Source organism: Sinocyclocheilus grahami, unplaced genomic scaffold (assembly GCF_001515645.1).
Source record: "Sinocyclocheilus grahami isolate Dianchi unplaced genomic scaffold, SAMN03320097.WGS_v1.1 scaffold673.1, whole genome shotgun sequence".
Classification (NCBI taxonomy): domain Eukaryota; kingdom Metazoa; phylum Chordata; class Actinopteri; order Cypriniformes; family Cyprinidae; genus Sinocyclocheilus; species Sinocyclocheilus grahami.
This window is the reverse complement of record NW_015505852.1, coordinates 190123-206647: the sequence shown is the minus strand read 5'-3', so window position 1 is coordinate 206647 and position 16525 is coordinate 190123. Positions and strand designations below refer to the sequence as shown.

Here is a 16525-nt window from a genome sequence, read left to right as displayed (position 1 = left end):
TATCTGGACCTTACAGCAGTCTACAAAGGGAGGTGACCCTTACATCAAAGCAGTGATGAGATGACGTAGAGCTCTGCTAATTCCAGAGGTGATCAAATCACGATGGTTTATCAAAGTCATGTGACACAGCAAAAGCATCATTGAATGTCTCTGTGAAGTGCTACTCTTTTTCATAGTTAATTTCTTTGCATCTGAAGGTTACATTTGTCATTCAAATGGTCTCTCCCTGATACCAAATCCCCTCCCCACCCAACCATAGCTAAAAATCTCACACACAAATTTATTGTACATGTAGGCTACACACGCACACACACTTAACAATCACACTTCTGTCACAACATTCTCCAAACCCCAGTAGGCCTTTTTGATATACAGTATCAGCGCTGTTTTTGGGGAGCATATGGTGGATGTTTTTCTGCTCAGGTACGTTGAGATTCAAATTCACTTTGTTTTTTTGTTAAAAGGTTGCAAGACTAAATGTAAACTGACACCTTTCAGAGAAATCACACTGTTTTGTTTTACCACTACTTCTGTTCCCACTGAATATGACAGCACATTTTTGAAAATCACTTCAAAGCAAGAATCACATTGTTAGTGTCTGGTGACAGGAATATTTTTCTTACCATTTAAATGTGCTCTTGTTCTTACTCAACAATGACAAACCTGCCTTTTGACTTAATAGCCCCCTTAAAATATATATATATTTTCTCCCTCAAAAAGGCAGCATACTTCAAAAATATACTGTTTATATATCTATATATTCCAGATGTTTGAACAAAAGTACAATTCTAGGAACATTCACACCAAAAAAGAAGATATTACTTTTTGAGCATCTGGCAAAATAGAGCTGATTATTACATCACTGGATCCTTAATCTCATAAATATTTTAGTACTATAAAGTATTGAATCATCTTTTAATGAAAAAAAGTTTGCCTGTTGTTGTTTGAACGTTTTCACAGACAGAGCCCCACTGATACGACATAACTTTAATGTGTTTCCATTTCCCATTAGTGCCATATTTACACAAAGAATGTTCCTATTTATCATTTGCTTTGCAATGGTATGTATGTAACAAGCCTAGGACACAATATATAAATCTTTTTAGTTTTGAACTTTACATTTATATATATATATATATATATATATATATATATATATCGATGTCTGTTTTGTTCATAACTTCAGTATTTGGAATGTTGATAAAAGAGTCATATGTGTCTAGTGCATTTACTGAACCTGTGAATTGGGGTGAGTCCATTTTTAGAAACATTTTAGACCTTCTCCACACAGCGACTAGAAAATAATGGGGAGGAAAAACAAAGAGTAAGGCCACATCATAAATTGCACACAATGATTCACATGACGATGAACGCCCCAAAATGCTAGCTGTCCTCGGCAGGGTTTTTCTCGTGTAGAACTCCGTTTAACCGGAGACCGATTATGGCGCGACTAATAATGGTTAGTGGTATGAGCACCTCCAGGTCTTCCTCAGTCATGCAGTTCTTGTCACTCCCACTGCTTTCTCTAGAGTCTCATCATCGTTCAATTAAAGACAACACATAATAATTAACAGCTGTACTTTTGGAAAGAAAAACATTCATATTCACAGACAAAATTATACATGTGTGGGCAGCCCATTGACATTGTGAACCCACACGAAAGCCGTTTGTAAAGATCTACTTCTCCTGTTGATCCACTGGTACATTTTCATCAACTTCATCTCAACATTCTTTTCTTTTTCAAATCTGTCAAACTAAGTACAGAATGTGACTAAGAGAGCTGTCGCCCGTGACATCCACCTTGCGCTGTGTCGACAGGGTACAGTTTGAACTTCAAACACTTCACGTTTAAAAGAACCACGGGAAAGTAATTACTCCTGTTTGACTGGTGGACAAAAGAAGGAAAACATACGGAACCGAAAAGGAATAATCACAATGAGAAAGCTAAAGCAGCTGTCAAAGAAGAGCGCAGCAAATCCAATAAATGGGCAGTGGGCCGGGATGGAGAATGCCTCTCAGAGATGGTGTAATCCAGTGCCAGACAATGGGTAATTCAGGCCTGATGGGTGCTGCGAGACGCCCTTTTTTATGGGTGGTGTGGGTGGCAGGAAGTAGTACAGTAGACTGGAAAGCTCTGTGCCTGGGTCTTTAGTTGCAGGTCCACCAATCAGGCACCAGACTTTGTACTCAAGCGGCTAAGTACGCAATATCTGTTTCTTGGCCGTTTGCTCATTCGGTATGCGATGTTCTGTTTCGGCCATGGCGAGGATGCAGCAGTCTTTTCGATATGTGTCTCTGTGTTCTTTCTGTTTGGTGTTTGTCTGAAAGAAAGAAAGCTGCAATAGAGGAGAGAGGTGTGAGTTTGGTCTGAAGATGATCATGAGGGGGTTTCCATCAACCTTGTCCTCACTGTGCTGGCTTATGAAGCTCAGGTAGGTCTACATAGCGAGGTTTCCAAGAGCAAACAACAGACCGAGCATCAAAACATCAGATAGAGCTGGGCTTGAATTTCTGGGGTCCTCTACTCTTGTGTTAGGTGGACTGCCAGGAACCTGTCAGGAAAAAAAATAAATAATAATATGATATGATATGATATGGAACACCAGACATTGCGCAAACTGGTGAATATCATGAAAATAAGTCCAGGTCATGCTTTACAAAATCATACACAGAGAGAGAAAACAATTTGTAATGTAGTTTTAATGTAATACATTATTGTATTGCATTCATTGAATGAATTTGTGGGATAATAATAATCATCATAATAATATATTTTATAATATTAAATGTATTTTTTTGTACTTTTAACTGGCATTATTTTCATGATAGTATGTATAGTAGTTGACAAATGGTACCATGATGTTCTGAATATCTTGCATTACAGTAATATACATTATTATTATATTATTATTATTATTTTTGGACATGAAAATAATGTCACAGTGCAAAGATATTTAATTTGTTTTTATCTCGTAACTGACATTATTTTTATGAAACTACATATAATAGTATGCAGTCAACAAATACTACCATAACGTTTCTTAATATTTTCCTCTTTTTTTCTTTTTCTTTTTTTACATTATTTTCAAAAGTGCTTGTCATTTTGTTTTCATTACAATTACATTAATATAACCTTTCTTATATTACATAAATACAAATTATTATTATTATTAATCATCATGAAAATAATGTCAAAATGCAAGATGAAAATATAAATAATGCAACATTTCTTACATATTTCTCAGTTTTGGTGTAAAATACAACCTGGAAATGTTCTGGACAGGATTTGTGAGGTTCACCTAAACCCTCTCAAGCTTTTGCAGTACAAGGTGAGCAAGTGACCATACAAGGGGTATGTGGGATTACAACACATTTACATTAAAGCCGTGCAGTGGTGCTTTGTCTCTGGACGCAATATTCATCAAGCCTTTCCCCACATGCACAAGCAGGAGATGCTTACAGATAATGCTTGAACTCACAGGCTTGGAAAGTTTCATCTTTGCACTTCTTACCTCACTTTCGCAGATGTAGTCTTTTGATGGATAGCAATCAAGTGCCTGCAAGGAAATAAGGTTATCCTTGAGATATGGAATCAAGTATAATACGATGGTGTCTTGTTTGAGATATCTACTCTGTAATGCATGTCTATCTTATCTATCATCTGACAATGAGTCTTATGTGAAGCGCTATCAGGCTCACTGATATGTCTCTTTCTTTTATAGATTTTTTGGGTCAGAACCTCCAGAATATAGTTCAATAATGTAACCAGTCTGAGAGAAGAGTTTCTAGACAGAAAGACGTTTTAAGAGATTCCAAAATATAATTCCAAAACGTTTGAATTAGCCTCCAAAATGTGCATATTAAAACATGCAAATTCATTGTAATCCTCTAAATGTGTGAGAGTGTTAGTTTCTGCTCTGATGGGGCTCTTACACAGATATGTAAATGGTAATAAAGGGACCGATGAGGCTCTTGCAGCAGCATGATCTATCTGAACTACAGGAATATCAATCAAAATCAGTCACTCAGTTTTTAAGCTTGCACTCAAAGAGATGTCATTTTGTGCAGAGCTGAAATAAAAAACAGAGGGAAATTTGTTGAAGCTAGCTGATACTTGGATATCTGAATTTGTATTTCTGCAGTTGTATTATATATTATATATTGTTCATATGCAATGACATTGTAACAATACAAAGCTGGTTGAAAATCTGTGCTTTTAAACTTTGCCCTTTACCCTTTAAAAAACAGAAAAAAATGGCATCCGCTTTTCACTAAGACCCAGAAATTGTACCATTTATATGTCCTGCAATTGTGGTCAAATTGTGGTAGATAAACTGCCAATAGTATAATACAGACAGACATCCATATAACTTGTCCGTACATATTGTCCCATTCTATACATTTTGTTTTATTTTAAGCCACCGCTTTTGGCCAGGCCACCTTCTTTTAATTGGCTAAATTCTCATAAGGCCTCATACTTCTGAAGGTCTTTACAAGGAGGTGCAAATCATTCCATTCATATTGACTCATAACCATACATTTATTCCTGCATCGCATGCTGTAAAATTCTGTTCCCCCAAACAAGGTCATCAAAGCTTGTTTGTCAAGACGTGGCTGCGGTATTGTTTATGACAAAGAAGGGTGGGATTGAACTAGTGCACTCGCACAGACGCAGACTCGCCCTAATCCAATAAATCTGTTTTCAATTATGTTAGAATAAAGACTGAGACCTTTCAGCCGGGCCTGGGGTACATCCGCGCAGCCAGGTTGGCATTTGCAATAAGACCACTGAGGCTTAGAGGAGATGTAATCATCTCCAGACACCTTCAAGATACGACAGAAGTATAGTGTGTGGACAATGCCAACGCCTGGTTTCGGTGCTGAATTGTTTCTAAAGATATCAAGAACACCTCTCAGCGTTTTATTATTAAAATCGCATTCTTGCGGCAACATCCTGCATCTGTTTGCCTCTCACAAAGCTGTTGGTTTAATCAGGTGATGTAGTCCAGAAAACCCAAAGGCCACATGACACACATAATGGCTGGGAGGAAGAGACTGTATCCCATTGGGATTTAGTGACTCAATTTGTGTGCTGCTCCCTTAGTCAGCCTTCTCTCCACACAATGCTATTTACCCGAGACTCAATCGATCTTAATCTCTCCTCCTCTGATTAAAAGGTAAAGCATGAAGGACTATTAGAATGAGTGATTTCAAGATGCTTTGAAGTGAGTGCATTATATGAGCTGTTAAAGTGTGTGTGTGATTTCACTACAAACCCCTGTGTCTTATTTATGAACAAACTAGTTTAAGCAAGCACAAAATGTTGCGTGATCATTGTAATTAAGTCTTTTATTAAATTTGTTTTCCATGCATGCATACATGGCTCCTTCTATGTAAATTAGCCACATTGTGCCATATTCTTAAAAATTCTGTGCTATTTATCTATTTAAGTTGTGTATTCGTCAAACGATGGTCATATGGAGTTATAACCACACATATTTACAGATGTTTGGTATAGTTGAGTGCACATTTTCGTTTTGAAAAGCCGATTCGAGTGGAGATCTAATGAATTTACTCAAAACACTGATTCCTGACATAGACATAATCATCAATCAAAATGTTCACTGAAAGCATGTATTAAAATGTCTTGATAAAAATATATGTAGGCAAATATTGCTGTTGCTGTATGTTTTGCTGTATTTTGTTAGATTGCTTCATGTTAGCAATCTTCCTTGATTTAATTTGTCAAAAGTGTGGGAAATTTATATATTTAAATTTAATACATTTTTTTACATAATTTTTTAAAAATATTATTTTATATTAACATTCTAATCTGGTGAAAAATATTTATTTATTTATTTATTACTTTTTATGCCATTTTAGTTGGTCATTTTAGTTTATTTGTAATTTAAAATAAATAAATAACTCAAAAAGTGTGGGAAAATGTTTTGATTTATTTCATCATTCTAATTTTGCAAACAACTGTGGAAAACATTGACTTATTTTATTTCATTTGATTTTTAGTTTAGTTTTAATTTTTCCCCCAAAAATGTATGTATCTATCTATCGGTCACTACGAGTTATGTCGTGCCTCGACATTAGGGGTCACGACATTATGTCTCCGTTCCCTCCATCAGGGAACGTCTCGGTTACGTACGTACACTTTTTTATTTTATTTTATTTTAGTTTAGCTTATAGCACTCAGAAGTGGCTTACTGTGCTAATTGAGTTCAGCATAGATGTGTTTTTGCACCATTGCCTGATTTGCATGATTATTTTAGTGAATCGGGTGCTAAAACTACTCTTGCAAATAAACTACACTATCAGCAGGTGCGATACAATTTTAGTAAATTTACCCCATTATGTTTATATCTTCCTGTTCATACCCATAACCGCAAAGGCACTATTCACTTAATAGTGAGTTCAAGTGAAGGAAATACTACTACAGTTACCAATATCTAATTATTTATCAGTGTTCGTGTAGTATGTCTCAGTATGTCTCTTTATTTTGTTTTATGTGTCATTTTACCTGATCTATGAATGTAGTGATTGTGTTGAATTAGCATTAGCTCATGCAGTGAACTTTCAGCATCTCCTGTGTAAACATGCATAATTAGATGCAGGCTTAGGCAAAAGCCATAACTGCCATAACTGCAGCTGGCAAAGAGAGCGAGCAAAACAGAGAGAGAGAGAGAGACAGACAGACAGAGCGAGAGATGGAGGAAGGGCCCGAAATTGTGTGTTGACAGGTGGGGATGTTGGTGGGGGGGGTGAGAGAAACAGAGGACAGTGACTAAAAGCCAATTAATTAGCGAGAGCGGTGATGTGTGTCAGCTGCCTGTTGACATCAGCCCAGATCTCTGTTCACAGCTCTGCTAATGCCCTCCTCTCTCCTCGTTGCTTCTCAACATCTCCCTCCATTTCTCTTCCACTCGTTCACATCTCAGCTCTTTGCTTTAGAACTCTCACACATGTCCTGATTGTTTACACAGAAATGCAGAGAAAGACACTGATGTGTAGCCTTGCACCACTACATACAACCTTGCTCAAACAAACTAACACACAGATAGTCGCAAAATCATTCCTCTTGGTACACAACTCTTTCATAGGCCTTTGTGAGAGCAAACCATGCTTCGTATCAACCTTATTTTTAACTTAAGACTTCTAACTTGAATGTGTGAATTATAATGAATGGTTTGGCAAAATGAGATGTAGCTTTGAATTCAGACAGTTATTTGGATTTACTGTTCACAATAGAATTCTTGTTTTTGTTTGCTTTGTTTAGGCAACCTGCGTATTATGTTTCTGACCTGCATGTGTGACACATCGTAATAACGAATGCCCTCAAAGATAAGAATTTCCCAGGTGCACTTGAAGGCAGCATCATTTTGTGATTCTTTCTTGTCAATTTGACAGCATTAAAACAAATTATTTGTCATAGTATCTCTGATTTAAATCAGAAATTCTCTTATTAAAGAAGAAAATGGCAATGTCCATTTCTGTATCATTGGAGAAAGCATAAATCAAGCATAGCGTTAGTTCTGGCAGGTCACGTTAGTCAAGCTCGCATCAGCTGACTCTCAGCTGATCTCCATCAACCTATGGGAATACGACACCTATCTAAGCATTGCTCAATAGCTAATTATCTTCCTCCATCCCCAGCTCCTCCTCTGTCAGTCGGGATTCAGCCTTCTGATTCTCCTTTGAATCAGACTAATTCTAAAATGTGTACATACAATTTTTGAACGATATCTGCATTACATTTATGTTGGTTCTGTTCTGTTTACCCTGGGGGGTTATCGCTGCTCTCCCTGCTCTCATCCATGCTAGGCTGCATGGATGCGCAGGGAGTTCTTGCCCAGAACAGAACCATACCGCCAATCCAAACTGTATGCTAATTGTCAATCATATTTGACGATAGTGGTCCTGACAGAACTGCCAATTTTGGTCACCTTGTGATACGGTCATAGGAAATTAACTGGTGTACAACACTGGGAAAATAAATGTATGTGAATCACTTCAAAATTTTGGCAAAAAAAGGTAAATATCGCTGTTTAAACCACAAGGCTGTTGAATGATGGATTCTGATTGGTTGACGAACATTCTAAGATGTGCTATTATGGTTACACTTTCTTTCAGTAGTCCACTTTAAATATGTATAGATATGTATAGATAGATCACCATTCAACCGCTCCAGGCATGTCAACGTGCCCGTCATCTTGGAATGGTCGACGTGTCGTTAAAAATTATTGCTGGAACTATGTGCAGCCACTGGTTTTAAAAACCCCAGAGATTGAAATTCCTGAAGGAATGGGTAAAACATTTCGCAGGTGAGAGTGTGTTGGCTTGTGTTTTATATGTATTAACTTCTTGTATTGACAACTTCATCTTGTTGTATTGTGGTGGTTTAGCAAAATCATCTGCTGAAGTCCATTGCAGATATAGCTATTCATAGATGCTATAATCATGGTTGCAGATGAACAGTCAACTTGCTTTTGAGTGTTCATGGCCTGGCTTTGACAGTTCCACCCATAGGAAAGACAAATCAAAAGTGAGATCTCTTTAACATCTCAATTATTTCTCCTAGACATAAATGAGTTTACTTTAAGATCGAATGGAGATTTTTGCTTGAGTCTCCTGCTTCTCAAACTTGTCTCCTGAGACAAAAACTCTAACACTCTCACAATGGTCTCCTTTAAAGCTTTAAAAGAGATCTCAACAAAATAACACACTGTGCTCAGATAATCTGAAGGTCTCATATTTGTCTCCTGTAATGCTTTAGAAGAGATCTCAACAGTATGAATAACTATGAATATCTGATAATTCATACCAATGGAGCACTGGAAATGATTTATAGCTTTGAGTGAATAGAATCATTGCCTCAGTTGTGCCCATGAGCAAGTCTTGTCACATCTACATGTAGATTCTGTGAAGAAACATCCTTCCTGCCTCAGGCACACTTTAAGTGCTATTGGACCTGCTAGATCGAGCAAAGCGCCCCCTTTGAATTTCACCTCCAAAAATCACTGTGATGCCGAACACTGCCTCGAATTAAAACACGGTAAACAGAGCGAGACTTTGCCCATTTTCTCTCTACCTGTCAGAATGAGAAAAATGGCCCATGGCAAACTATTCATCTTTCATTTGAGTGGGACCAGAAGAAAAATATGAGTTTCAGCAATGGGGTGAATCTGTGATGCGCATCTGACATTGTTTCTGAATTGCTAGAGAATGGTGAAGTTTGACAATGTTTCCCCTCAGGCAGTCTCTAATTATAATCTTCCTGCTTGGGTAATGCACTAATTATCATTTTTACAATAAATTAAGCACTGCTTTACTGGCTCAGCACGTACAGATACACACACACACACACACACACACACACACACACGCAAACACATGCAGTGTAAATAGTGACATGCAGTTTTGTGGCTCCTCTGGGAAATTGTGAGGACACATTTTTCTGTCTGGTCTATTTGTGCTGTTTTCAGGGGTACAATCATCAATCATTTTACATTTTCAACTATAATATGTTAATTATGAGTCCGTCAACATCTCTGGAGAGTATTCTGCACTCAGGTGAAAAACTCTGCAAAGCAGTGTGTGTGTGTGCGTGCAATTAACCAAACAAATGTACAAATGTCAACTAATTTATTTCTTGTCGTTTGTTTATTCTACAGCTGTTCATAGCTTGACTAATGTCAACTAGTCCAATCAAATGTTAATTAAATGCAAAGTGGCAGTTAGCATACAATATTCCTATGTGTAAATATGTTACCATGTTTTTTTTACTACAATATGTATAACTAAAATAAACGAGTAATGTGTGTAATTGATGCTCAGTAAATGCAGCTTTGTTAGTGGTGAGATCTAAATATTTACAACGCAACATGTTCAGTATTTTAATTAATTCACACAGCTGCTTCTTTTATTTTCTGCATCGGTGACTTACTAAGACACCTCCATTTCTTTCTAAGCTTATCCTTGTGGAAAAAAGTACACTTTTTATGTATAGAATTTAAAATAGAACATATTGTAATGTTTTCAACACTCACTTGCATGTTAATTGCAATTAAATTAAAATGTATCATCGTTTACATTTATTTTAAATGCAGTAGCTGAACTTTAGAGTGCTTAAGAAGAACTTAGGTACAGGTACATAATTATTATTCATTCTATAGTCTTTAGTACAAATGCACTTTCAAAGCAATTAAGGGCACATCTTTTTCACCATGGTATTACTGACTCAGATCCACGTCATCATTAAAATTTACAATGTAATATACAACACTAAAACGTTCTAAAACTTACGTTCAAATTTGCACAGGACGAAATAATGCAGGGCTCCTCCCCAGGTTCCATAGTTGTTTTAGGGATGTTGACAGTGGGCTCAAGGTCAGGTTTCACTGAGCCTGTAGTAGGCTGAGGATCAGGCTTGGGTAGCGACCCATAGCCGAAGGCCTGGATAGCATTTCCTGTTGGAAAATAAAAGGAAAAACACATTGATTCAAAGCACATTTTCAAAAGAGAATGTTTCTGCAGGAAGTCAGAAAGTCAGAAAGTCAGAGAGACTTTAACTCGCCAGATCCCTTGAGGAGAAAACTAATGTGTGTCGTCTTCTCCAAGTTTGTTAGGAATGAGGCATAGTTAACTGTATTTGGGGGGTCAGCAGTTCAGCTAAATGCTAATTCTGCAACGCTTGCCGATTTTGAATCAGTTAATTGCTAGAAAAACAAAACAAGACACATTCTCTCACCACACACACACACACACACACAGGTTTACATTTGTGAAAAGTGGGGACATCCCATAGGCGTAATGGTTTTTATACTGTACAGACCGTATATTCTATTGCCCTTTACCAACCCTACCCCTAAACCTACCCCTCACAGGAAACTTTGTGCTATTTCAGATTTTCAATACACTCCATTCTGTGTGATTTATAAGCGTTTTGAAAAGTGGGGACATGGGGTAATTTCCTGAAAAGTCACCTTCTCCTTGTAATACCTATGTTATACCTTTGTCATTATACAAATGTATGTCCTCATTTGTCACAAAAACGCATACACACACACACACACACACACACACACACACAGGCTATCTTAAAATTATGTGAGCTGGCTTGCTGTCTACTGCTTCCATGAGCTTGTATCTATGATATAAAACACAAGTTCATTAACAGCCATTTACCAACACCATAAGAAATAATGCTGCTAATGTGAAGCAGACTATTGATTTCAAAAGAGTTTCATATTAGTATGTTACTAACATCAAATCCCAGGACATTAATTGTGTCTGCCAGTTTATTATGGGATTATCATGTTCTCAGTAAGGATATGTTGTATTTGATGCTACCTTACAATTCACTTAAATTGAGGTATAGTTGATTTTTGCAACAACTGTCACATCAAAAGCATGCCTACAATTCCTTAGAATGCAGTCTACGAAAGCAGCTTGCTAGGTTTGCAAAGACAGCCATGATCTACATAAAATCCATGCAAATTATGCTGTATCCATGCTTGTTTTGACTTGAGAAATCTCTCTCAGCCTATCTCACAGTGGGATATCGGATGAACTGTCTCCTGAGCTAATGCCTGAAGCTCTGTAGCTTATTATCTTATGTTTTCATTTTTCCGCTTTGTTATTTATTTCACTCTCTGGAAGATATTCCTGCCAAGCAATCAAACTTTTTGGGGGGAATTTCTTCATCTTAGATTCTCTTTTATTTGCCTCCTGTTAATAATAATTTGATCTGCCTATATCTAATAATGCATTTTTTTTTATAACCATTGATACACAAAGTCTATTTTCTAGCATTATTTTCCAAGTTGGCCTTTTCTTGTTAACTTAGCAGGAAACTGCATCACTGTAATCTATTGGTATTTTCTTTGAGCATAACTCAATCATGTACATGTTCTATGAACTGTGATTTGATACATCTTGCTAGTTGCTAAGACTTTGCTAGAGAGCATTTGATTGGACAAAATTATTTTGGGCCATTTTCCATGTACAGCAATATTGTAGAATTGAAATGTGTAGTCACTGTTTAGGAGAACACTAGCATACATATTATCTCAAAGCTAAAGGTGCCAAATAAATGTACTAAACTGTATTTGAAATACATTTATTTAATGTTGAGTATACTACAAATACATTTACATATTTATTTACTTAATAAAATACCCTGCAATTGTACTTATGGTATACTAAACTGGTATACTTAAAGTCTGCTAAACTGGAACAACTAATTTTGTACTTAGTGCACTTTAATTGTGCGGAAGTAGTGCTGAAGCCAAACTAAAGGAAAGGAAATTACATGACATGACATGACATGTGGCCAAGTATTCTGTGTCCCATACTTGGAATTTGTGCTCTGCATTTAACCCATCCAAGTGCACACACACAGCACCGAGTAGTGAACAAACACGCACACACTGTGAACACACATCCTGTAGCAGTGGGCAGCCAATGCTGCGGCGCACGGGGAGCAGTTAGGGGTTTGGGTGCCTTGCTCAAGAGTCTCACCTCAGTCGTGGGTTAGGGTTAGGAACTCAAACCTGCGACCTTTGGGTTACAAGCCTGACTCTCTAACCATTAGGCCACGACTGCCCTGATATGCTGAAGTATATTTGTGCTAAAGTGGAACTATTGCAAGTATGCTTCATGTACACTTTAAATATCTTGCTTTTAAAGACTGATATTATTCAAAGATCATCCAATCTTCATCAATAGTGAAATTAAAATACACTGTAGGCTTAATATTAAGAAATGTGCATTGTGCACAAGTGATACTCCGAATAAAGTTTAATTATTTTTATATGAGTAAATCTTGAGCGATATGTCAATAAATATGTTAATAGATTTGAACTATATTTAGTATGAAATAAATGTATTTTAAATATATTAAATTTTTACTAAGGGCAGTCACATTAGCAAATTTGTGGACAAAAAAAAAGGTCCATAGTCTATTGTCAATAGCTCATACAGAATTCTCTTTCAAACCAAGCAAATTTCTGTTGGTCAACAAGGCAAATAAACGTGACCAACTTGAACCCTTTGCGACATCTGCATGGGAAAATCAATCGCCCTCACATAAAATTCCCAGCTGCTTGTATTCCTATTGAAATGACTGGATTTCTCCTACAAAAATTGTCAAACAAAGTTAATATTACAAATTTGATTTAATGCTAAAGAATGAACATGTTAAACTAAATCTAAAATATGTAAATATAGATGATGAATGAATGAATGAATGAATGAATTAATTAATTAGATTATCATTTTAAAATAAGCCATAAAAGTCTGTTTAAATGACTGGACTGACACATTATCACTATGAAATGCCAAAAAAGGAGTCCTGTAACAGCACCTGATAACAAGTCAGGCTGGAAGCCTTATTTAGCCTCAGCTTACATGTTTACTTTCTGCTAACAAGCATGACATTAGTTACAAAACAATCAGACATTTATGATTCTAGAGGTGGGTAGAGCTTCCACACATGGAATGAATTTTGTAATGGAAAGTAAACACAAAACATGGCAGGTTTCAAACACCGTCACCGTAGCTGCAGCATTCAGGTTTAAGAAGTAGCAAAGAAACCTATTTCTAAACAACCGCATGCTCATATAAGTACTGCATCCTCAATTACTTATCAAAAAGCTGAGTATAAATTCTGAATTGAGTGAGAAAGCTGAGAGCTAAGTGACTTTACAGAAGAAAAGCTTTAATAACAAAAGAAGAAAGACTTACGGAGACAGGTGTTTTCTCTGAAGTCCTGTAGAAATTTCTCACACTCTTCCTCCTGATTCCCGCTGCCTCTGCAGGTACACCAGGGGGAGATGGTGAAGTTTGAGTGACCTGAGTCCATGTAGTTAGGAGTCATTTCTGTACCTATAAGGAGAACAAATCAAACTAAATAAGTCACTTATTTTCAGTTCTAGGTTACTAAATAATGTGTATCACAGTAAATTATTAAATGAAAATGAGCATCAGCATTACTTTTCAGGGGTAAAATGTTGAATATTTTATATGTCTTTTTGTTATTGACTATTTTGTCTATTTTGTTATTGATGAATGAATGAGTCAAAAAACAAATATTTGTTCAGTTTAATTATATTTGATGTGCTCTTAATGTTTACTAAAGATGGTGCACAAAAGTTTGATAAAATATTAATAGTACTTTTCTCAAACTCTATTGACATTGACTTACATTTTCTAATATTATGCAATACATTACCGTTCAAAAGTCAGTAAAATTATTTTAATGTTTTTTTTAAAGCAGTCTCTTATGCTCACCAAAGCTGCATTTGTTTGATCAAAAGTACTGTAATATTGTGGAGACAATAATATTTGTACAATTTAAAATAACGGTTTTCTATTTTAATATATTTTAAAATGCAATTTATTCCAGTGATGCAAAGTCGTTCACAGTTGTTCTATCAATGTTGAAAACAGTTGTGCTGCTTAATATTTTTTATTTATTTATGTATTTTTGTGGAAACCATGATACATTTCTTTCAGAATTCTTTGATGAATGGAAAGTTCAAAAGAACAGCATTTATTTGAAATAGAAATGAATGGTAACAAGTCTTTACTTTCACTTTTGATCAGTTTAATGCATCCTTGATGAATAAAAGTATCAAAAAATAATCTCATAGACCCCAACATTTTCAAATGTAGTTTGTGTAGTAGTAGTAGTAGTAGTAGTAGTAATAATAATTAAAAAAATATTGCTATCTATCTATCTATTGATAAATATTAGATATTGAGGTCAGACGATAGATAGATAGATAGATAGATAGATAGATAGATAGATAGATAGATAGATAGATACATACATACATGCATTGTTTATGAACATTCACTGCATTTATTTCTGTTGTATATCTATATCCCAAACTAAATTATTAAAAACATTATTCAGCTCACCAATGAGTCTGGTGTAAGATGCAAGGCAGGCCTGATAGTCATCGTTGAGGCAGCTGCTGATGGAGTGAGGGGTCATCTGACAGTTTGTGTGGAAATCAGCCAGTCGTGACCTTGGCACAAAAACACAACAGCAGCATGCCAACATGAAACTACTTTCCATGAAGAACAAAGTGCAGTCAGTCTATAGTTTTGCCTAGGGGTGAAAAATTGGGGAAAGTTTGTGCGTATGTGTTTATGCCTGAAGAGGCCAGCTGTAATCCACAAAGGACAGAGTTTGAGTCTGTGCATGTTCAGAGGCATCTTCGACTTCACACATCACTGCTTCTTCTTCAAGATAAGGCAAAATCACGACCATTTCTCTCTCTTTTGCTGTCTTTCATTCTTTCTCTTTATTTTTTCCTCTGTCCATTAGTTATTCATCGTTGCTGACCCTGACCACAGCATGTTTGTGGTTCAGAGGCATCTTGGTCCTCTCTGTAACATGAGAGAGCACAAGAGCTTCCACAAATACTTCAACTGTCTTCTTATAGCTTAGCCTTCCAATCTCTGTATGTTTAAGGCAATAAATAAACCACTGGCAATTTGTTGTAGCAGAGAATTTTAAACATTGTCAGACAAGTTTACAGATGCCACTGATGTGCAATATTTCTGTCCACCTCCTACAGGAGATCTGGGAGCACTGCTGTGTGGCTCAACAATTGAACAGACACAGCGGATGTTTCTCAACACCCATGTACATCACCGGTTCAACCACAACACATAGTCATCTGTCCTTTACATTTACAGTCATTTCTTTGCTGTTTGGTTGCTTATCTGAACAGTTTATAACAGAACTGTGCATGATCTCATTAGTAGTCATACTGTAGGTATTGTTTGTTCCAGTGCACATACATTTCCATACGTTTGCCTAGAGACTAATGCATATATTATAACATATAAACAGCCTCTAAAACAGCATTTTATGTATGAGTGACTTTAGAGATGTCCAAATGTTTAAAAGCATTTTAGATTAATAGAATATTGAATTAATGGAATGAATAGGTTGATTTTATTGAGGTAAAAAATGATCAGTATAATAGTATACTGTAACTATGTACACTATTTTTCAAAAGTTTGTGGTTAAAATGTATACTCTATACTAAAAACTAAAATGTATACTCTATATTAAAAATCGGCAGCTGTGTAAATGTAGCCAATGCGATTTCCAGATTATTCACTTTGTCTAAACAAACAGTGTGTGTATTTTCTTTATTATTTATTATAATATAATGAAGGAAATGATTTCATCAGCCCTTTAAATCTGCTCATTTGTTTTTCTCAAAGACAGAAATCCAAAGAGGCCATGTAGCGTATTTACTCCTCGTACAGTGTACCAGGAAGATATTTTTCTGTAGTTCAGAACAACAAAACCATATCTAATCATGAATATGTTTTATGCTAAATATACAGATATGTGGAATATGATTTTTACCATGGAGGATTTACAGGAGACCAAAGCAATGAGCAATAAAATCACATCATGCAGCGCTTCTTATAGTCCGACTAGTTGGGGGGGGGGGGGGGGGAAAAAATTAAAAAAAAAAATTTAAAAAAT

General features: G+C 36.1%; 1 protein-coding gene across 3 annotated transcripts in view; it reads right to left on the bottom strand.

Annotated features, from left to right (window-relative positions):
- Positions 1-288: 288 nt before the first annotated feature.
- LOC107559068 (GDNF family receptor alpha-2-like) overlaps positions 289-16525 on the bottom strand; it is an 87192-nt gene continuing 70955 nt past the window's right edge. For 2 of the 3 annotated variants that reach the window (XM_016242801.1, XM_016242800.1), the window contains exons 5-9: positions 14932-15041; positions 13753-13893; positions 10312-10475; positions 3513-3557; positions 289-2552 (exon numbers count right to left, since the gene is read on the bottom strand). In XM_016242801.1, the coding sequence (XP_016098287.1) occupies positions 2439-2552; positions 3513-3557; positions 10312-10475; positions 13753-13893; positions 14932-15041 (574 nt within the window). In that variant the 3' untranslated portion in view covers positions 289-2438. The remainder of the gene's footprint in view (positions 2553-3512; positions 3558-10311; positions 10476-13752; positions 13894-14931; positions 15042-16525) is intronic. The other variant, XM_016242802.1, reaches the window with a different exon arrangement.